This window comes from Mirounga leonina, unplaced genomic scaffold (assembly GCF_011800145.1).
Source record: "Mirounga leonina isolate KUSES-001 unplaced genomic scaffold, KU_Mleo_1.0 Mir_94, whole genome shotgun sequence".
Classification (NCBI taxonomy): Eukaryota; Metazoa; Chordata; class Mammalia; order Carnivora; family Phocidae; genus Mirounga; species Mirounga leonina.
In genome coordinates this window covers 56,160,863-56,181,739 of record NW_023270855.1, presented here as the reverse complement: position 1 = coordinate 56,181,739, position 20,877 = coordinate 56,160,863, and the positions used below count along the sequence as shown (strand labels likewise).

The following is a 20,877-nucleotide window of genomic DNA, read 5'->3' as shown; positions in this document are numbered from 1 at the left end:
GGAGGCCCGTGCAGGTGCTCTGCCGGGAGCCTGCCCTCTCGCCTCCAGCCCACGTCCCGAGCCTGGCGGTGCCCCGCCCTGCAGCGTCCTGACTCGGGTCCCTGCTCGCTCACCCCTCTGAAGCCCAGGCCAGCTTGACTGCCTCTGCCTCGACATGTCCCCTCCCGGTGCTGCCCCTCTGCAGGTGGGGGGGTGGGGGACACCCCAGTTTCTCCCAGCCCGACCCGCAGCCTCCCTTGGTCCTAGTGCTCCAGCCCACGAGGCTGCTTCCCTCGCCAGGCCCTCTGCCTGGACACTCTCAGCAAGTCCCCCCTCCGCTCCAGGAGCCACTGCCGCTTGCTTTGTGACACTCCTCGGGATAGGAGGGGCCCTGGTTTTTAAAAATTCACTTATGTATTTCTTTTTAGGTAGGCTCCATGCCCAGCGAGGAGCCCAACGTGGGGTTTGAACTCACGACCCTGAGATGGAGACTCAAGACACTTAACCAACTGAGCCACCCAGGCGTCCCCATTTGTGTATTTATTGTTGGTTTCTGGACCACGTGCACCAGAGCCTAGCGCTGCCCGAGAGGACTGGGCCAGGAGGCCACCAGCAACACGCAGACGGGAGATGGCTGGACTTGGGGGAGGACCAGGGAGGGCAGAGGACAGCAGGGCAGGGGTATGTGTGGCAGGGGGGCCTGCAGACAAAGAGACTCAGGCTCGTCAATCAATCTGGATCCCAATTCACACCCACTGTAAAACCAAACAGCCCTAAACCCACAGTCTGATCTCTGTGGACCCTGCTTATCTGACGCTGTTGAAGTATAACGGCATTGTGGTTTTGTGAAGTCAAAACAGGAGCCCTCGCTGTTTAGGGCCGGCTCCTGGCCTCCCGGACAGCTCCCTTCTAAGAGATCATGTAGGACAGGGGACCACGGTCCAGGGACCCGCATCGGGCGCTCAGTGGGGCTTCACTGTTCCGTCAGCTTGTGTGGGAGAGAACCTCCACGGTAAGCGAAAACCCCCAGTGCTAACACGCTCTTTGCCACAACTGAGTACGCGACGGTTCACTATGACGCTCTGTAAAAAACGCATTTCCGTGTCTTTGAAAAATAAAGGACCTCACATGCGATTTGACGTAAATGTCATGTGAAAGCTTAAAGAACGAGGTCAGCTTTGTTTTTTGAGCCCACGGCGGTTGCACGGTTTAGGGGAGGGGGAGCGTGGGGCCGTGAAGGGGCGGCTCCCAGACGCACCACGTGGAGGCTGACCTGCTGTCGTGGGGTCACGCGAATCTGCAGGTGCTCACACGACACTTGCGACAAGCTGGAACGGGACTCTGCCATTTTGCGCAAGGGTGCCGGGGGCAGCTGGGTGCACCCCTGCTTCTCTATCACGCGTGGGTGGAGGAGGGGCACTCTCCAAGGGAGGCCATAGGTTTGAGCCCAGGGGACAGGACCCTAACTCCCTGGAGCTCACTCACGAGGGGCACACGTGCGCTCCCCCAGGGCGCAGACACTGCGGTAATAAAAGGCTACTGAGGGGTACCAGCCGGACGCAAACGGGTGGACACTGCAGGACCCCTCTTGCCTGTGCGTGCGGTGTCCAGGACGGGCTGAGCCGCGGGGACAGGACGTGCAGTGGTGGGTGCCAGGGCGGGGGCAGGGGCGCGGGGAATTTAACAGGACAGATCTCCGCATCAGGGGGTGAAAGAGCCCTGGAGGCAGACGGTGGTGATGGGCGCACCCCCGCATGCGTCCTCCGTGCCCCTGGCCCGTCCGCGCGAACGTGGCTGAGATGGTAAGTGCCACGGTGTATTTCAGCATCATGCAAACCTCTCAACAAGGAGACAAAGCAGCCACCCAGAGAGAAAGGGTTTGGAAAAGGGGACTTCCTCCCGGTCACAGGTGGGGGGCCTCCCCACCCGGACAGTCACGGCGCCTGGAACAGTGGCTCACGCAGGCACTTGGTGGCATCTCCTGCTCAGGGGGCCCTCACCGTCCCCGGAGGAAGGGGACGGGTCAGAATCACCCTTAATCTCCATTTCACAGATGAGAAACAGACTGGTTCACCCTTCGTAAAGGACATTTCTAGATGCATCTTCGATAGGAAATGTCAATTTGGGGAACGTTCTGTGGCAGGCTGGAAAGCCCCAGAGACCTCGAAGAGCTCAAAGCCAATCAGGGTGAGGCACCTCTGCCCTCCTGCAAGCCACGTCCTGTCCAGAACCCTGACCCTCCACCCGGGGGGGCCTCCCTGCCCCGCTCAGTCAGCCCGGGCCTTGGGAACAGAGTGACCCCCACTACCTGTGCTCACAGCCCGCGTGCTCTGGGCTTCCGGAGTTCTCCTCGGCCAGCGTGTCGGACACCAGCTTGAGGGCGCGCTCCGAGTGCGACACGGCCCTCTGCACGGCCAGGAGCTCCTCCTCCGTGGGGTAGATGGTGGCGTGCTTATACAAGACGTGCCGGTCGTTGCTGGACTCCGGCCGCCGCGCACGCTGCTGGGAAAGGTGGGCTCGTCAAGGGCAGGCTGAAGGGCCCCGGGCACCCGGCGGGCAGGGGGCAGGGTGAGTGTCAGCCCCGCTGAGGCGCGGCGCATGCAGCAGGGGGCCCTGGGGAGCCCCGGAGTCAGGCTGGCTTTGGGGGTGACAGGCAAGGGATAGCAAGAGCCAGGCGAAAGAAGGATGGGGACCCACGAGGCAGTGAACCAGTGAGGATGTGTGACCGCGTGGGGCCTGTGGGCTCCCCTTCGGTGATGTCCTTACATTTCTGCAGCTCTCCCCCCCAGCAAGGTGGGAATGGAAGGCTCCCATCCAACCCCGGGCCAGGCCTACCCGGACGGACGCTGAGGGCTCCGCAGGGAAGTGGGGCCCCGGCCCGGGGTTCCTGTTGGTGACCAGTGTTGGGGCTGGGCTATGGCCCGCAGGACCTGCCAGTTCCCAACCCTGGGCACCTCTCGGGGGTCTTGGTTCAAAGTTGTGTTCCTCGCTCCTGGAGGATTCAGGTCTTTCTAGCGAGGGCCCGAGTAGCTCACCCGCCCGCAGGGCCTCCACCGAGGGAGGCATTTTGGCACAAAGACAAGGCCACCACCCACCAGAGGTGAGCTGGCAGGCGCCCCCGGCCTGCTCGTGAGGGAAGGAGAGTGCTGGTCGGGTGGTGAGGGTCCGGGGTGCTCATCCGGGGCCTGGGGCCCCTCCTCCAGTCGCCTCCTGCACAGCTGCTCGTGCCTGCAGGGAACCAGGGAAACAGGCTCCTCTAAGCGGCTGTGGGACCCCCGGGCTGTGGCATCAGAAGCACCCCTTGTCCTGAGGCTGAGCAAGGCTGGGGCTCCAGGACCACCAGGGAGAGGTGCCGCCGCCTGACGGGGCCCCAAGAGCCCAGGACACGGGTCCTGCACCCATGCCCGCCATGGGCCAGGGAGACTGAGGCGAGGCGGGCCTAGAGGACAGAGGCCAAGGGCAACAGGTGGGGAAGGAGGGGACAGCTACAGCCCCGGGTCTGTCCTAGGCTTTGTTCCCCAGCTCCGACACTGCCCGGATCCTCCATCAATCAGACACCATGTCAGAAAACGCTTTTAAATTGCTCCAAGGGGTGGAAGAGGACATGACAAATGTGTGGGTGGTCAGGGGACACCAGAGTCAGGGGAACACAAGGAACACTAAGGTTTAGGGGAGACCAGAGATCAGGGGAACACCAGAGGTCAGGGGACACTGGGGGTAAGATAGACACAGGAGGTCAGGGGGACACTGGGGTCAGAGAACATACGTCAAGGACACACAGGAGGTCAAGGGACACCAGGGGTCAAGGGAACACTGGGGTCAGGGTGCATGGAGACCCAGGGCATCCCTGTGAATGGGGGCCCAGAGCGCCTGCCCATGGTTGCGGGGACTGTGCTGTCCTATGTTTATGTTATGTGACACACAGGTCCTCAGCGTGACCGTCTCCCCCCAAGGGCAGTGTCCCGTGGCCACATTGCAGGGGTGAGCCCCTGGGTCCCTGCACCCGAAAGCGAGCAGAGGGTGTTCGGGGGGTGAGGGCGGCCTGGCAGGGACCCCAGCAGGGACCCCGCATACCAGCACCGCATCTCCTCGAGCCGCTTCCTGGTCAGCTGCCTCTGCTTCCTCAGCCTGGCCTCCAGCAGCTTCCGAGCTCTGTGGCTGGGCTTCACCGCAAACGGGAGGTCAGGGTCCACCTTTTTCTGGAAAGGGCAGGAAGGGCTGTGAGATGGGAGACCTTCATTTCAACAAGTGCCAGGAGCCCCAGGAGCCCCCACGGCCACACCCTTCTGCGGGCTGACTCAACAGTCAGGGCTCCATCCCCCAGAGTCCTAACACTCGGGACCCGGGCGCCACAAAACAGGGAGCTTCCACGGGGAGCACGGCCGCGATGCGTACGCAGCCAGGGAAGAAGGAAATTCGGCCCCACCGTGAGACACCCTCACTGACCACGGATGGGTCGCGGCAGAGCCAACGCCAAGTGTGTATTTCTAAGCGAGCTAACTCAGGGGCAACACCATCTGCGTGAAATCCAGCAATCCACGTTTTCAATAGCACTGCAGATTCTCTTGCTGAACGTAGTTTATGGTGCTTCCTTCATCATTCACAAGGCGCAGTGCTGTCCAGGGACCATTCACTGCTGGCAATGGTCCACGGGTCCATCGACGGATGGACCGATACACACAATGTGTCCCCCATGCACTGGAGCGTCCCTCGGCCACAAGCAGGAGCGAGGCGCCCACACGCGCGGCCCCGGGGACGGACCCCGAGCCCACGACGCTCAGGGAGGGATCCAGACACAGAAGGCCACACGGGGTGTGAGTCCATTTATGTGAAACATCCAGAACAGGCTCATCCATGGACGGGAAGGGGACTCGTGGGACAGTATGTGGGGGTGACTGCTAATGGGGATGGGGCTTCACTTTGGGGAGATGGAATATTCTGGAACTAGAGAGGTAAGGGTCGCAGCTCTGTGAATCCACAGTAGTAAAAGCCATGAAACCGTACCCTTTATGTGGGTGAGTCGTGTGGCGTGTGAACGACACCTCAATGCAGCAGCTAGAAAGGGGGGGTGTGCATGCGTGATGACGTGCCCACTGCCCCGCGAACCTATGAGGGGAGGCCTGGGGAAGGCAGCCGACCACCCCTCCTCTGGTGGAGCCCACAGGGTGGAAGGGCCCACGGGCCACCCCCCTGGGCGGGTAGTGGTGCGCCCCGACAAGGGCCCTGCTGGTGCTGGAGGCCTCAGCACCCGTCACCCCGGCTCCTCGGAGGACCGGCTCCCAGGGGACACTCAGCCTGGACAGCCCGGCGCCCCCACCGCAGCAGCGGCCCCTGGGTCACGACCTCCAGCCCCCAGGCTCCCCCCTTGCCCCCGCACCCCGGCTCAGCTGCATCTGTGAACCTGTTCCGTGTGCTCAGGGACCCCTCCAGCAACAAGTGGGTCCAGAGCCGAGACGCCACGGGAAACACAGCTAGTGCTGGGTCTCCTGCAGGCTCCAGGCAGCGGGAACACGGGGGACAGGCCCGCAGGGCCCAGAGCGCCTGTCGGGGGCACGGGGAGGAAGCCTGGCCGGTCAGCCCCCGCCGCCCTCGCCCAGCCCCGCACACCTTGTGCTGCAGCCAGTGCCGCCGTCCCCGCACGTGCGTGTCCCTGGCCGTGGCGTCGCCGAAACTGCACTCGCACAGCCTGCACTGGAACCGGACCACCTTGCCTTCCTCGTTGCGCACCTGAGACACAGAGCCCCGCTGAGCTGGCCGCTGCCCATGCGGTGCGTCTGGCCCCTGGGCAGGGGCACCCTCCTCCCCTCGGGGGCACCGAGCCTTCCCGGGAGGCCTGCGTGCTGGCGTCCTGCCTGCCAAGCGGGCTTCGGGGGAGCCGGCGTGTCACCAACGCACCCTCCCGTGCCCCGGCTGCCCTCGGCCACTGTCCTGTCCCGTCCCCCCACCCCCTTCCCCGCCCCGGGCGCGGACACCCATGGCCTGTCCCGCACAGCCCCTGCCTCTGTTCCGTCCTGAGTTCCACCCGTCACAGGCCCTGCTGTGCTTCCTGAGGCTTTTATGCACCTGATCGTCTCCTCAACTCCGAAATGCCAGGGCTGCCTAGGCAGGCCTCCTATCTGGGGTGGCAACTTTTCACGGGACAAAACCAGAAAACACGCTAATGCTCACACTTCCTTTCAGCCACTGAGGGGGAGCCTGAGAACTAGGGAAGCGGCCAGGGGAGGCGCTTCCAAATCTGGTTCTAGAAGCTGTTCCAGGCAGGCCTTGCAGGCTCCGGGCATAGGGGCGGTGCCCACGGAGGTTGCACACCGGCTCCTGATGCCCAGGATCCCGTGCCTCTGTCTGTCTCAGGCCTTCCTTCTAAGATCTGAAACCCAGTGCCTGGACCTTCCAGTGAGTTCCGCAAGACGTTACGGCTCACTGTGGACTGCCCGTGGACAGGTGTGTACATCTCAGATGGAGACCCGGGGCGCGCTCTTGAAGCCTGAGCCCTGCTGGAGTCCTTCACCACAGCCTAGAGGGGGAGCAGGGTACACGCCGACGGCCCAGGGCACGGCAGCGGCCTGGCAGTTACCTCTTCTACATAGTCTGGGCCCACTGGCTGCGCATCACAGCTTCCAGAAGCTTCTGCAGAGTCTCCTCTGGTGGGCGGATCTCTGGGCCCATCTGGTGCGGGGTGTGCCCGTTTGCCCTTTGGGGCCCTGCTGCTCGCCGCCTGAGGCTTGGAAGGCCCTGGAAGGAAAAGCTGGGCTGCTTGTGACCTGCTCCAGCCAGAAACCAGGGCCCGCATCAAGTGTGGAATGCGATGCAAACCAAGGTCTCCCACTGCGCATTCACCCCCTTGTGACATCAGTCAGATTCCCGGTCCTGAAAGACCCCTTCCGTGCCAGCTTGGGTCGCAGCTGAGAGCACCAGGCCCACGCAGCAGTTGGTGCCCACCTGAACACGTCCACGGGGAGGCCCCGGTGGCAGGCCCCTCGTGGAGGAGCCCGTGGCCGCACCACTCTGCAGCCCCTAGGTAGCCGAAGATGGACTTCCAGGTGGACCCGGGGTCATGGTCAAGCTAGCCCCCTTCAGCAAATTCACTGGGCGCCAGAGGGGAGACGGGTCTCTGTTACCACACGGCTCTCTGGTTTGGAGTTCAATATCATGTGGTGATTCAAAACACAGTGCTGCTGAGGCTCAAAATAAATCCTCCTCCCCTTCCTGGGCAAAGCTCAGTGGTGGAGAGCAGAGCCCGTGGGATGGCCCTGGGTCTGAATCCCACCTCCACTACGGATGAGGTGGCCCAGGGCCAGGTACGTGACCTTGCCTCACCTCTGGCTGTCCCTCTGCAAACCGGGATTACGACAGAACCTACTTTCCAGAAAAGAGTCGCGGAGGGCAAATCAGAAATGCCGCAAAGCAGTCAGCGGAGTGTCTCCCACGGACCCTAGCTGTTGCCACCCAATCCGCGTCACCAGGCAGGCCACACACAGGGGAGATGGGGCTGCAGGGGGGGGGGCCAAGGAGCCCCCCTCAATTTCCTGAGACCCACATAACTCATCGGAGCCCTGAGCACATGTTCACCCTGAGCACTGGGGCGTGAGTCATGCTGCCACCGGACTACGGGCTCTGCCCACGCTTCCCAAGGGTGTGGCCTGAGGTGGCCAGAATGTGGGAGAGAAGGCGTGCCTCTCACCATCCCCACCCTCCATCCAGGGCTTAGCCCCTCTAGAGAGAAGTGACGGCTCTGACGCATGCCCACAGTTAACAGGTCAAGTGCTTCTTTGAGATCCCAGCAGGAGGAACGAGTCAGAGCGTGGGCGTGGGGCTGTGACACGTACCCACGCTCCTGGCCAGCGCTGGCTTGCTCAGGGCGCACACGCCGGGGCCAGCAGGGGCTGTGGGCTTAGCAGAGGCCAGGGGGGGACTCTCCGTGGCGACGGGGGCCGGCTTGCTGGTGCAGGTGGCCTGGGCTGAGCTGGAGTCCCCCAGCACTGGTTCACTGGTAGGGATGGGCTTCCCCAACTCAGGGTGCACCTTCAAGACCTGGAACAGACCCAGGCCCCCTGTCAGGGCCACCACCGAGCCTGATCAGACTTCCTCAAGAGGCAGGAAGAGGGGGCGCCTGGGTGGCTCAGTCGGTTAAGCGACTGCCTTCGGCTCAGGTCATGATCCTGGAGTCCCGGGATCGAGTCCCGCATCGGGCTCCCTGCTCGGCAGGGAGTCTGCTTCTCCCTCTGACCCTCCTCCCTCTCATGCTCTTTGTCTCTCATTCTCTCTCGCAAATAAATAAATAAAATCTTAAAAAAAAAAAAGAGGCAGGAAGAGCACGTGGTGGGTGGAGGGGGCTGGCAACCTGTGGGAGGGAGGATGCCGGTCCCATCCCAGGCCCCAGCGGCACGCCCTTGGCTCCCAGGCATCACTCCCTCTAGAAGATCCTTCCTGCTTCCAGGCCCCGTTCAATGCACTTATTGGAAGGACCGTCCCACCGCCCGCAGCATCTTCCCGGACAAGCACCTCAGACCTGTTCTCAGGCTCCAAGTCTCTGACACTCACAGCTCAGACCTGCCTCCACCCAGAGCTGGTTGCAGGTTCTCCCCGGCCCCCAGAACGGCCCACTCTTCCTGGGTCCCGGTTCTCCTGCCTGCACCCCTGCATGGCCAGGCCTGTGCATCCCCTTTTCTCACTTCTCCTCCACCTGCTCACTTCCCCTCCTCCACATGTCTGCTCTTGCCTTTGTGGGTTTTGTGGATTTGCTCGAGCTTTCGAGAGCCTGCCCCAGCTGGGCCGAAGGAGGGGAGAAGACAGGTCCTCAGGCAGGTGATCTGAGGGTGGCCCAGCTCTGCAGTGGGCAGCTGGAGGAGGGCTGGCCGCGGGGGAGGGTAGAAGCAAAGGCCCTGGGGGCAGGAGGGAGGTGGGCCTGGGCACCGGGAGGAGGTTCTGTGTGGGGCCACGAGACAGGGGCCTTCCTAATTGTCCTGCTGGTGACTACATGGGGAGAAGCTGGTGTCCTGCCAGGCACTCCTCCTGCCTGCAGCGCACACTGCCCCCCAAGAGAGCATTATCTTGCAGGTTATCAATACCATTTGGGAAGGGCTGCTGCTTTTCGCAAAGCTCCCTCTGGAGCACGGCAAGGGCAGGCCCCGGGGAGAGAGATGGGGGTCTCCCTACCTTCTCTCGGGTGGGGGATCCCATCAAGTTTCTCCATGAGCTGACATAAGACAGGCACTTTTAAGGCCACAGAAAATGTTGATTGCTATCAACAATCAATATGAAAAGCACGGATATTAAATTATTCCCTATCAATTAAAACACTATCAAAATTGACATGAAACCTTACTGTTTGAATTGTATTAACTGAATTGGATCTGCTTAATTTTTTTTTTTTTTAAAGATTTTATTTATTTATTCATGAGAGACACAGAGAGAGAGACGCAGAGGGAGAAGCAGGCTCCTTGCTGAGCGGGGAGCCCGATGCGGGACTCGATCCCAGGACCCTCGGATCATGACCTGAGCCGAAGGCAGACGCCCAACCATCTGAGCCACCCAGGCGCCCTGGATCTGCTTAATTTTTAAAAAGCAGAACCCCAAAGGGACCGTGCAGTTTGACCTCATCAACAAACTCTTGTTTCTACAAACGTGTAAATACCTAAGGTTTCCCCTGCAGTCTGGGAACAAGCCCCCCCTCACCCTTGGCCCAGGGGGCGGGTGAGACTTCTATAATATTCTGAGGAATGGAACAGCATGGGCCCCACAGGAAGAGCTTCCTGTCGTTTGCGGCCCCCTCGATGCCGGGGGCCTGGGAGGGCTCCTACCTTCTGGTGCCTGGCGCCCCGGATGTGAGCGGCGTAGGCATCCGGCCCCGGGCACCACACGGCACAGAGGCCACAGCCCAGCCGCGCTGGCACCCTGCCCGGGCCACCGCTGGCCTGGGTGCCCGTCTTCTGGGCCGCCTCTTTCTTTTTGTGCTTCTGCCCCTCCAGGTGCTCGCGGTAGGCCTGCAGGCAGAGAGCGAGAGCGGCCTGAGAGGTGTGCGCGCAGTTCACTCCTGGGGGAGACCCAGGCCGCCGCCCCCCTCCCTCCGCTCACCGGCTGCCCAGACGCTCGGTGCGCCTTTGTTAAACCCAGTCCACGGGCCAGAAGCTCAGCCTGAACCCCAGAAGGTTTCTTTTTCTCTCTAAAAGTGGATGAGCTGCTTTCGCTTCAGGGGCTACTCGGAAGGAAAATGCTGGCTTTTCAGAATCTAACCTCAGAAACCACACGAAGACAGCCGCTACCTGAATCACACGGGGCACACCTCCTTTTCAGAAGGCGGCTAACACACGGAGGGGTCCGGGCGAGAGAGGGTGCGTGAGTCACAGGCCCGCGCATGCCACACCACCGTGCCCGAGGTGACCAAGCTCTTAAGTGGCATCCCACACTCCTCTCTGGCAATCCTTAAGGTGAGGCCGGCTGCAATAAACACGCTCCAAGTGGGTCAGCTCAACCAATGCACCCTGACTATGCCAAGACTCGGGCCGCCCTGGTGACATGGACCAGTGACATGTGGTGGTTCTGGGGCAGACGGGAGGCAGGGACAGGAGCCGGAGGGGTACTGGCTGGAATTCAGGAAACTTTTGAACATCTGCCTGAGCAACAGCGTGCGCGCAGAAACACACACACACACACACACACACACACACGCCAGGTAAAAGCCTGTGGGGCAGAGAAAAGCCTGGAAGGATAGACCCAGTGATGCTAACAGGAAACATCTGCAAGTGTAGTGAGTAGGGCAGTTCCCGCCCACATCCTACACGCACACCAGTTAAACCACACAGCTTCGACCAACCGTGGTCTGATTTCCAGTCCCACGTCCCCAGTTCTGCGCCCCAGGCCTTCCCCTGACACGTGGAGGTAGAGGCCGCAGTTGGCAGCAGGAGACGACCCGCAGAAGGTGCTGTGCAGGGTCCTAGGCTCAAAGTAAGAGGGAGCGTTCGCGGCTGTCTTCCCCCCACGGGGCCCCCCACCGTAAACACGTGTTCAGGGTGTGACGAGAGAAAAAGCAGGGAGGCGCGCTGGGAAGAGGCCTGCCCGGTGCTCCTGCAGGTCCGAGGGCTCCCCCTGGCCCCGCAGGGCTCGCCCGGAGGCCACACGGCCAAGTGAGTTCACACAGAACAAGACGCACACGCACGTGCCCGTGGGGACAGGTGAAGTGGCAGACGTGAGGAAGAAGGATGCTTGATCAATGTCAACACCCTGGCTGGGAGACTGGCTGCAGTTTGGCCAACTGATGGCAGTGGGGAAGCTGGGCCAGGGGGTACAAGGACCTCTCTGAGTCATTACTCACAACCGCCTGCGAACCTACAACTTTCTCAGTAAAAATTCCAGTTTGAAGAGTGCTATTAACCTCAGCAAAAAGCTGGGAACGACGAGAGCTCTCATTTCTGAGGCACGCTGCATGCGTGGGGACACGCTCGGGCAAACCCTGTCACCACAGCTGTCCCCAAGAACAGCTCAGACCCCTGCTCAGGTGACAGGCAGCACGAGGCTGGGTTCCATCCTACCCCACATCACGCATGTGTCCCCTTCGTGGGGAGCGATCCGCACTCGCGCAACACAGTGCCCTGAAGGGTCTAGAACTAGGAGCAGAGGCTTGTGTTTGAGCTGTGAGAGGAACCAAGAATCCCCGAGATACAGAATAAAAATCACGTGGAGAAGTAAAGACAGACCTCCCGTTAACGAGCGCGAGTCTCAGCGGGAAGAGCGCACAGGAGGTTCGATCAAGAGGCCTGTAGAGACAGCAGGAGACGGGAAAGGGCCTTGGCCCCCCAGGTAAGTGGGGGCTGGATGAGGGGTCTCCCCATGCACCCTGATAGCCTGTGATCCCAGGGTCTATGCACCCCGCCAGCTTTCTCTCAGAGTATTAAAAAGACGACAACACTAGCGCGTGGTTCTCTGGGAGCATGGAGCCCTGGTGTCTGACGACCTCTCCAGAGAACTAGCTGGGTGATCTGTGAGTGTGGCTGGGGGATCTCCCTTAGCCAACAAGCGCGCACACACGCGTGCCCACGCTTGCTTCCCTCCACCCGAGGCCCTGCTTGAGCCGCCCTGCAGCGAAGGCGCGCCACCCCCAGGCGCCTCTTGGAACTGCGCCTGCCGCACCCATCGCCGCGCGGAGGAGGGGCTCTGACCACGCCGCCCACTCCGGCAAGGGGAGCCCCAGACCACGTTGCTGCCGCCAGCAGTCCGGCCGTGCCTGCCCTTCTGTCCTCTGCACGCACGCCTGAAAGGCACATCTGACGTGCACTTGACACCGCCAGTTTAATAACAGGCCTTCTCGGGTAGGCAACACCCCTGATGTCTGGTTAGCCAGGTCGGGGATGGGGCTCTCCCAGCCCAAGGCGGGCAGCAGGGTCCCCAGGAAGGTCCTCTGGGCCTGCTCAGCGGGCGCGGAGGGCAGCTGACCTGGGGACCAGAGCAGCTGATCTTGCAGACGTCACAGTAGTGAAGCGGAGGCTCCCTGGGGCCACCCTTGGGTTTCGGCAGCTTGCGGGGAGCCAGGAGCTTGCCAGAGAGGCTGCCGGCAGACCTGGCCCTGGCACTGCTTCCTGGGCCGCCCCACAGGGAGCCCGGAGGCTGCTGGGGAGGCGGTGGCAGCTGGAGGGGCAGCGGTGGGGGACACTGAGGACCGGCTGCCGAGTGCGCCGCTGCTTCATAGCTCGGGTAGCTTGGTCCTAGGAAGCAGAGAGAAAAACCAGACAGAGGGAGACGGGTTGGTTTTGAGGACGCTACGAGAGGCATAGCCTGTGCCTGCGTGCACACGGGAATGCGTCTTACCCGCGTCCGGGGCAGAGGTGGGGCTGTAGGAGGTCAGGGCGTAGGAAGGCAGGGTGGAGACGGAGGCCAGGGGCAGAGCGCTGGTCGCCAGTGGGTAGGGGTAGTTCTCGGTGTAGCTCAAGGCCAGGGCGCTGGCTGGCTGCCCTGCCTCGGCAGTGGCCACTGGTTGCAGGGGCTGCACTGGGCTGTGCCCTCCACTGCGCTGGACAGGAGTTCCTTTAGTCCCTGGAGGGCAAGCAGAACCTCTCTGCAAAGCCACCCTTTGCCACAAACCCCCAGTGGACAGCAGGAGCCATGTTCTCCCTGTAACCGTGGCAACTGGCCTCCCCAGGCCCCTACTGGCCACAACCGCCTGCAAGTCCAGAGCCCCATGCTCTCCCATCTTGAAACTCCAAGTCCTCAGCAGAACTCACCTCCTTCCTGCCTGGGAAAGCCTCCTCAGAAGAAAACTGGTTGGCTCCCCTTTTAGTTCGGTCTCTTTCCTTCCCGCCCTCCCTCTCCCCTATACCAGCCCAACGCCCAGCGGAGCCTTCAGGCATGCTGGAGAAGAGAGCCCTGAGACTCCCGGCCCTCCTACGCATCCGGAAAGTTTGAAGTGTGACTCTGCGGGGGCTCCTCCCTGGGTAGACCCAGTGGCTCCTTGCAGAGACGCACCTGGCTGGCAGGCTGAGGCCGTGGCCGTGGCCGGGAGCTGAGGCTGGCTGGCAGCAGGCAGGTGATACTGCTTGTTCTCGAAGCTACTGTAGCTACCCGCATCTGTCGACGGTCCGTAGCTGTAACTGTCCTGCGAGGGGGTTACCAGAGCGACACAGAGCAGGGAGGAAGCCCCTCAGGGCAGCGGCAAGGTGTGCCCTTGCTCACCCCACACGCGGCGCGCGTTCACACGGTTTCTGAGCTCCCGCTCTAAGCCAGGCCATTTCAGGAGCTGGGGACACAGTAACCGGTGACATGGATGCGGCCGCCCTCGTGGAAATGTTAACATCTGAGCGCAGAAGTGCTCTGCGGAATGCCTAGCTTGGAGACGGCTCCTCGGAGGAGGAGCGGTACAGGGAAGGCAGGAGGTGAAGACGTTGGGGGCCGGGTTCCCAGCAGGGTCAACCAGATGCAGAGGCCCCCACATGGAGTCAGCTGGTGGGCTTGCCAGAGACCAGAGGGCGGGAAGAAAAGGGAGGAAGAAGGTGGAACCAGATAATGTGAGCTTTGCTAGGTGGGCAGCCTGTGGTCCATCCACTGACATTAGGGGGTACCAGCGGTGGGTGGCAGAGGCTCAGGGGGGTTGGACCATGTCCAGCATGGGACACGTTGGCAATTCCAAGCGGCAATGCAGAGGCCAGATCTCTAGGCCCAGAGCTCGGGGAGGGAAAGATGGCATCATGAGCACCAGAAGTGCCCGATGAGCACAAGCTCATTCCCTGCTCATTGTCAGGGGTAGGGACGAGATCTGGAAGGTAAGTCTGTGTCCCCCTCTGTCTGCCCGTAAGGGGCGCCCACTGCACATGCCCCTCAGTGTTATCCGGCGCTAGTCAAAGAAAGGCCAGGCTGATACCTGGTAGGAGGGAGCCGTGGTATGTGCCGGGGCAGGGTCCTGGGGCTGGCTGGAGTGGAGCTGGTACCCACCATACCCCGCTGGGGTGACAGGCCTGGGGGGCGGGGCAGCCGCGGGAAACGGTGGGGTCAAAGCGGGACCCATTCCAGCAGCAGGTCCCGTGGCGAGGCTGGCTCCAGTGGTGGGGAGGGGAAAAGCCATCGGAGGCTGGGTGCTGGAACCACAGATAAACACAAAAGCTGGCTACATCAGATGAGCTCTAAGTTCCATCAGCCCCCAGGCGTCGGCGGCTCTGGATGCTACAGTGAATCCGTGCTTTCTGTGATTAACGGTTCTTAAGACCTTTCTATAGGAGCAGGCTTGGGTTTAAGCACTTTATACAAAATAACACAAGGTCCTAACAACTCTGTGAGTCAGGGACCCTCCTTGTCCCCGTTTACCAGAGAGGAAACTGAGGCACAGTAAGTGGCAAAGTCAGAACCTGAGCCCGTTGGTCGACTTCTCAGCTCATCTGTGTGGGCAGCAAGCTTTCTCCGGACATCAAGATTCTTCAAAGAAAGCTGGACTTGAACGGTATTTTGTAACTGAGGAACGAATGGATCCCCAATCATTAAAATACAGAAGATCAGTTAACACGGAACTAAACTCATAGTCACGAGAACCCGTTTTATTGCCAGCTTGCTCTGCACAGCACTGAGGCCTCTGTCTACACCACCTCATTCTCCCATCGGCCTGTCCGTCAGTCCTGTGTCTGAATGCGGAAACTCTGAGGATCATGACACGGGTCAAGTGCTCGATTCAGACAAGATGTTTGCGACCCAAGTGCCCCTCACGCTACTAAATATCAGTCACCGAGTAGACGGTCCTCATCAAAGTCCCTTTGTCTGGGAAGGTATCATCAAACTTTTAGCCCCATCATGGATCCCATGAAGGTCCTGCGAACCCTGCAGGGGACGAGGATGGATGTGCACGTGGGGTTTCGGCAGGCAGGCCTGGGGACAAAAGTACCTTCGCACACGTTCTGGACCAAAGCTAGCCATGCAATGACTGCCGAGCCGCCCCTGTCCCTCTGCGTGGCTTGCTGCCCAGCTGGGACAACACAGGGAGCGCTGTCCAGGCTGGTCAACCACACAGAGTCGAGTGCAAACTCTCCTCGCGGGAGCTGGGGACCAGCAGAGCCTGGGGCCTCAACCCTGCCGGGGGCCCGCCCACCTCCTCGCTGGCATCTCTGTCCCCCTGGCAGCCAGAGCACAGCATAAACCTGCCCACGTCGCCCTCCTGCTTGGAACCCTTCAAGGCTCCGAAACGCAGCCCTGAAGCCCATGCACCCCATCCCCTCCTGTAGGTCGCCGCTCGAATGTCACCTCCTCCAACAAGGCCTCTCTGAGCCCGTCTAGGACAGCAGCAGCATCCCGTCCCCATCGCCCTGCTGGAGTTTTCTTCCCAGTACCACCTGATCCTCTGACTTGTCTGTCCCCTGGTCGTCCCCTCCCCCACAGCATGAGGCCACAGGGGCACAGGAAGGGCAGGCGGGTGGGGGCAGCCCCTGCAGCTCCCATCTACAGCGGCTTTCTAGATTCCATCGAAGGCAGCATCCTGGACCCCAGGGGCCACTCCTAGGTGCAATGCCACCGTCCAAACAATTCGAAATCCGCAGCTCTACAGTGAAATTACAACACAACGGGAAGCCAGACCTCCAACCTCTAACACGAGATGCTTCATCTCTCCAGGAAAATCGGAAGCACCCTATCTGCTGTGAAGGAGCACTGAGATTTCTCAAGTCAGCCACTTGTGAGATTCATGGGTCTCTTCTGTCTTAGAGACTTTCTTGGTCAAAAGGCAGATGGAGCTGAGGAATGGAATTCAACACTTAGTTTCATTTTAATTAATTTAGGTTTCGCAGTGGAAGGCGCAGAGAGAGAACATTTGCGTCATCACAAAAGTCCTCTGGGGCGGTGCCGCATGCGAAGTCCTCACCCATCACAAACACACACTCGTTTACTGAGAAGCACACAAGCATCTCGGCCCCCTCCCTGTTCAGGCCCTGGGGAGACCCTTCTCCCCACCTCTTGCTCTAGAACATGAAAGCAAAATCCAACACTCATACATAATGATCCAGCCTCAGAAAGGAAGGGACCCTGACACCTGACACGACGTGGAGGGACCCCGAGGACTCCGTGCTCAGTGAGAGGAGCCAGACACAGAAGGACGACCCCACTCCCAGGAGGTCCCCAGAGGAGTCCTGTCCACAGAGACAGAGAGGAGAGGGTGGGAGCGGGGGCTGGGGCAGGGGGTGGGGAGTCTGTGCTTCATGGGGACAGAGTCTCCGTGTGGGGAGATGGAACGTTCTGGAGACGGAGGGTGGGGGTGGGGAGTCCGTGCTTCACGGGGACAGAGTTTCAGTTTAGGGAGATGGAACGTTCTGGAGACGGAGAGTGGGGGTGGGGAGTCCGTGCTTCGTGGGGACAGAGTCTCCGTGTGGGGAGATGGAACGTTCTGGAGATGGAGGGTGGGGGTGGGGAGTCCGTGCTTTGTGGAGACAGAGTCTCCGTGTGGGGAGATGGAACGTTCTGGAGACGGAGGGTGGGGGTGGTCGCAGGGCAGGGTGAGTGTGCTTCATGCCACTGAGCTGTGCACTTAGAGACGGTCCAATGGTACATTTTATGTCGTGTCTATTTCACTACAATAAAAAGAGACCTCATAACCACTACCAGTCACTCCCCATCCCCCCCCATATATTTTGTCTTAATGTTTAACATTTTTTAATATTTTAAGAAACTTTTTAGACACACATGAAAAATTATGTTGATTTTTTTCATGTTTTACATTTAGTCACTCAGCATTTCTGATGAATATACATCTGCTTTGCACACTTCAGCTGTAACTGCATTTTAGGGTTGGATCTTTTAGCTCAGCCTTTCTCAACTGGGATTCCAGCAGAAACGAAGGCCTCGTGCCCCCAGGCATCCGTGCGGGTAAGAATTCACGTCCCTCTGAGGATCCTGGGATGGCGCTCGCTGTGGCTCGTCCCTATGGGGACTCGGCTCTCCGACCATCTCCTGTGTTCGGCAGCTCTGAGATGGAACCCTGATCAGGAAAGGGACCGTGTGGGTTTGCTCCGGCGCCTTTACAAAGTCCCACCGACAGGACAGCCTCAACAAGAGACAGTCCTGTTGGGCCGGAACCAAGATCAAGGAGTTGGCAGGGGCGGTTCCTCCCAAGGCGTCTCTCCTGGGCATGTAGACACCATCTTCTTCCCTGTCCTCACAGGGCCGTCCCTCTATGCGTGTGTGTCCCCATCGCCTCTTACAGGGACGACTGGCTTAGGGCCCACCTCTGTGACCACATTTTGACTTAATCACTGCTTTTAAAGGTCCCGTCTCCAAGTACAACAGTCACATTGTGAGTGAGGTCCTGGGGGTTAGCACTTCCACATATAAATTTTAGGGAGGACACAAGTCAGCCCATCCATGACAGCTGCTTCAGGCCATTATAGTAGCAAAACTCAGATGACATGAAAATCTTGGTTACACAAACATCATTCATGCTGAAATAATATAAATAAATGAAATTCAAAAAATACATTTTACAAAATAATCATTTATGAATTTGTTATTTTATTTAAGACATCCAAATAGCCCTGGCCCATCAACAGAATGCCCAGACATGCATGATAATAAAGTCAGTCATCTTTGATGTTTTGCCAACCAGAAAAACCTCAGCCCCTTTTATTTTTTTTTGGTCATTAGAAACGTACATTTGTCAAGGTAGGTAAGAGAAACCATACTGTATTTAACTTTTAGCCAGTTTGGTTAATGATGTTAAAGTATTTAGATGTATGGTATGCAGTCCATTCGTACTTTCATCCTGGGCCCCCCAAACTTAAAGACTGATTCTTTACTCATCTGAATGGATCACAATTCAGTTGCCTAACTTCCTACTGGTAGACATTTATATTACGTGTCATGTACTGCTGAGTCAAAAACTATCCCCAGTGCTGTGGTTCCAAACAATAATACTGATCTTCAGCCTCTGCGGGTCAGGAACACGGGAGTGGCTTGGCTGGGCTCTAGGCTCATGGGCTTTCTGAGGTTGCCCACGAGACGTTGGCTGGGGCGGCATCATCTGAAGGCTTGACTGGGGTGGCGGGCTCTGCTTCCTGGATGTTCCCTCACACAGCGGGCACTTTGGTTCTAGTTGTCTGCAAGAAGCCTTGGGTCCTCTTGTGTGGGCTCGTCTCAGTACTGCTTGAGTATTCTTACAACATAGCAACTAGCATCCCCCAGAGAGAAAACTGAGAGAGTCTGGGGTGCGGAAGCTGGACTTGTCATGACCCAGCCTCTGACACCAATCACATGGCAGAACTTTTGCCACATGCCATTAGTTAGAAGCGAATTACTGAATCTAACCCACACTGCAGGGCAGAGGATTAGGCCCCAACTTTTGAAGAGTTTGTGGGTATCTCTTTAAACCACCAAACATTATTTCTAATTTCCTGCTGGTAAGCAATGCTCCAAGGTATCCTCCACGTACATTCTACATATGCCTCCTTGTGCTGGCATCCTCGAGCGGCTTCCTGTCCAGCCTGGGTCCCACCCCACTGGCCACAAACCAAGCACAGCCCACGGAATGGGGCCAGGATGGCTGCCTCAGACCCACCTGTGTCCTCACGTAACTGTAACGACTTTGTTAGAGGCCCTACCTCTAGTCACATTGGGGGTTAGGGCTTCACATGAATTGGAGGGGGCACAATTCAGCCTATAGCATCACCTTAGCATCCTACAACAGAACAAATCTTGTGAGCAGGTATCTTGGTGACTCCCTCTTACTTACTGCATAAACCCCAGCTTCTGCCTTACATCTGAGAGCCCCGAGCCCACTGTCTAGCCTCCCGCCACCCCCCCCCCAACATCCTCTGTCCCTCACACACAGCACTGTTTCCCGGTCAGCCCGTGCTTTTCTCCCGTTTCAATGTCCATACCAGGCCCTTCTCTCGGGCTGGTGCGCTGCATCCCAGCCCCACCCGCCCAAATCCCAGGCACCCTTCACTGCAAGGCCTCTTCCGGCCTTGGGAAGTGGGGGAGGGCTCCTGCTAACTGCTGGGCTGCGGGCACATCCACTCTTCCTCCCTCAGTCAAAAATGAAAGCTTCGATTGCACACAGCCATGTCCACCTTGTGTATCGTTTATGGCTGCCTCTGCCCTAGAGTGGGGACGCTCGGTAGCTGCAAACAGACGCCATATGGCCTGGTGTCAGGAACCGAAAGTTTGTGTCTCCCAGAATTCAATGTTGAAACCTCAGGGTGACAGTGTTAGGAGGTGGGGCCTTTGGGAGGGATTAGGATTAGATGGTGTCAGGAGGCTGGCACGCTCAGGAGTGCCCTTGAGTCACAGGGGAGATTGCTGCCCCCCCACCCGTGCAAGGACACAACAAGGAGACAGCCACTTGCAACCCACCAGGGGGCTCCACCAGAACCCAGCCCCACAGGCACCCCCATCTCCTCCAGCTTCCGGAACCGCGGGGGATACATTCCTACTGTTTACAAGCCACCCAGTCCGTGGTCCTTCGTTCCAGCAGCCCAAACTAAGATACACACAAAGCTGCAAGTATTTACTCTCTGGCCCTTTACTGAAAAGGTTTGCGGATTCCTGGCTTAAAACAGCAATTGTTGATTTTGTTCATGATTCCGTAGGCTGGGCTGCACTGCATCTGAAGTCAGCGGCAGGCAGGCAGCTCCACTTCTGGAAGGCGGCTGGCTATCAGACAGAAACCCTGGCTCCCTCCCTGTAGCATCTCCTCCTCCAGGGCCAGCCTTGGGTCCTTCACGCGGCAGCGTTCCCGAGGTGGAGGGGACACAGGCAAAGGCTCTAGAGGCTGGAAGTCCAAGATCAAGGTGCTGGCAGATGCCGTGTCTGGTGAGGGACTGGGTCATGGACCGCCATCTTCTTATGTGTCCTCACGTGGAGGACGGAGGGACGGAGCTTTATGGGGCCTCTCTCATAAGGGCACTCATCCCATTCATGAGGACTGCACCCTCATGACCTAAGCCCCCCCAGAGGCCCCGCCTCCCCATACCATCATCTGGAGGATTAGGTTTCAGTTAGCAATTGTGGGGGGCACCGACTGTCAGTCTATGACAGCGTCACTTCCACTGCAGTCCGCTGGCAAGACAAGGACAAGGAAGCCCAGATTCCAGGGCTACAGAAACAGACGTTACTTCAAGATGGGAAAAGCTGCAAGGTCATGGCAGAAAGGCTGAGGATGTAAGGAATGAAGGACGGGGACATTCTGGCAACCCATCTGCCACACTGAGGTTTTAGGAGTTGAGTGAGCCAAAACACAGCTCATGGCAAAGACCTCCCACGGGCATGACCCATACGGTTGCCAAAACCTAGGAAATCTGGCATAGGGGTTCTCACCCGGGGTGACTCTGTCCCTAGTGAGTACTGGGTGATGCTGGGGACATCTGTGGTTGTCACGACTGGGGTGCTGCCGGCGCTGGGTCAGTAACCAGGGATGCTGCTCCACCCCCCCAGTGCCCACCCCAGAAT

At 59.3% G+C, this 20,877-nt stretch overlaps 1 protein-coding gene across 1 annotated transcript in view; it reads right to left on the bottom strand.

The window, feature by feature from the left end:
- Nucleotides 1-19,856, bottom strand: part of ZFR2 (zinc finger RNA binding protein 2) — a 28,026-nt gene extending 8,170 nt beyond the window's left edge. Inside the window, exons 1-11 of the mRNA XM_034997604.1 lie at nucleotides 19,818-19,856; nucleotides 13,435-13,564; nucleotides 12,781-13,005; nucleotides 12,409-12,677; nucleotides 9,780-9,962; nucleotides 7,806-8,010; nucleotides 6,554-6,732; nucleotides 5,587-5,706; nucleotides 4,054-4,178; nucleotides 3,075-3,207; nucleotides 2,288-2,481 (exon numbers count right to left, since the gene is read on the bottom strand). Of these exons, the coding sequence (XP_034853495.1) occupies nucleotides 2,288-2,481; nucleotides 3,075-3,207; nucleotides 4,054-4,178; nucleotides 5,587-5,706; nucleotides 6,554-6,732; nucleotides 7,806-8,010; nucleotides 9,780-9,962; nucleotides 12,409-12,677; nucleotides 12,781-13,005; nucleotides 13,435-13,564; nucleotides 19,818-19,856 (1,802 nt within the window). The remainder of the gene's footprint in view (nucleotides 1-2,287; nucleotides 2,482-3,074; nucleotides 3,208-4,053; nucleotides 4,179-5,586; nucleotides 5,707-6,553; nucleotides 6,733-7,805; nucleotides 8,011-9,779; nucleotides 9,963-12,408; nucleotides 12,678-12,780; nucleotides 13,006-13,434; nucleotides 13,565-19,817) is intronic.
- Between the last annotated feature and the right edge of the window lie 1,021 nt (nucleotides 19,857-20,877).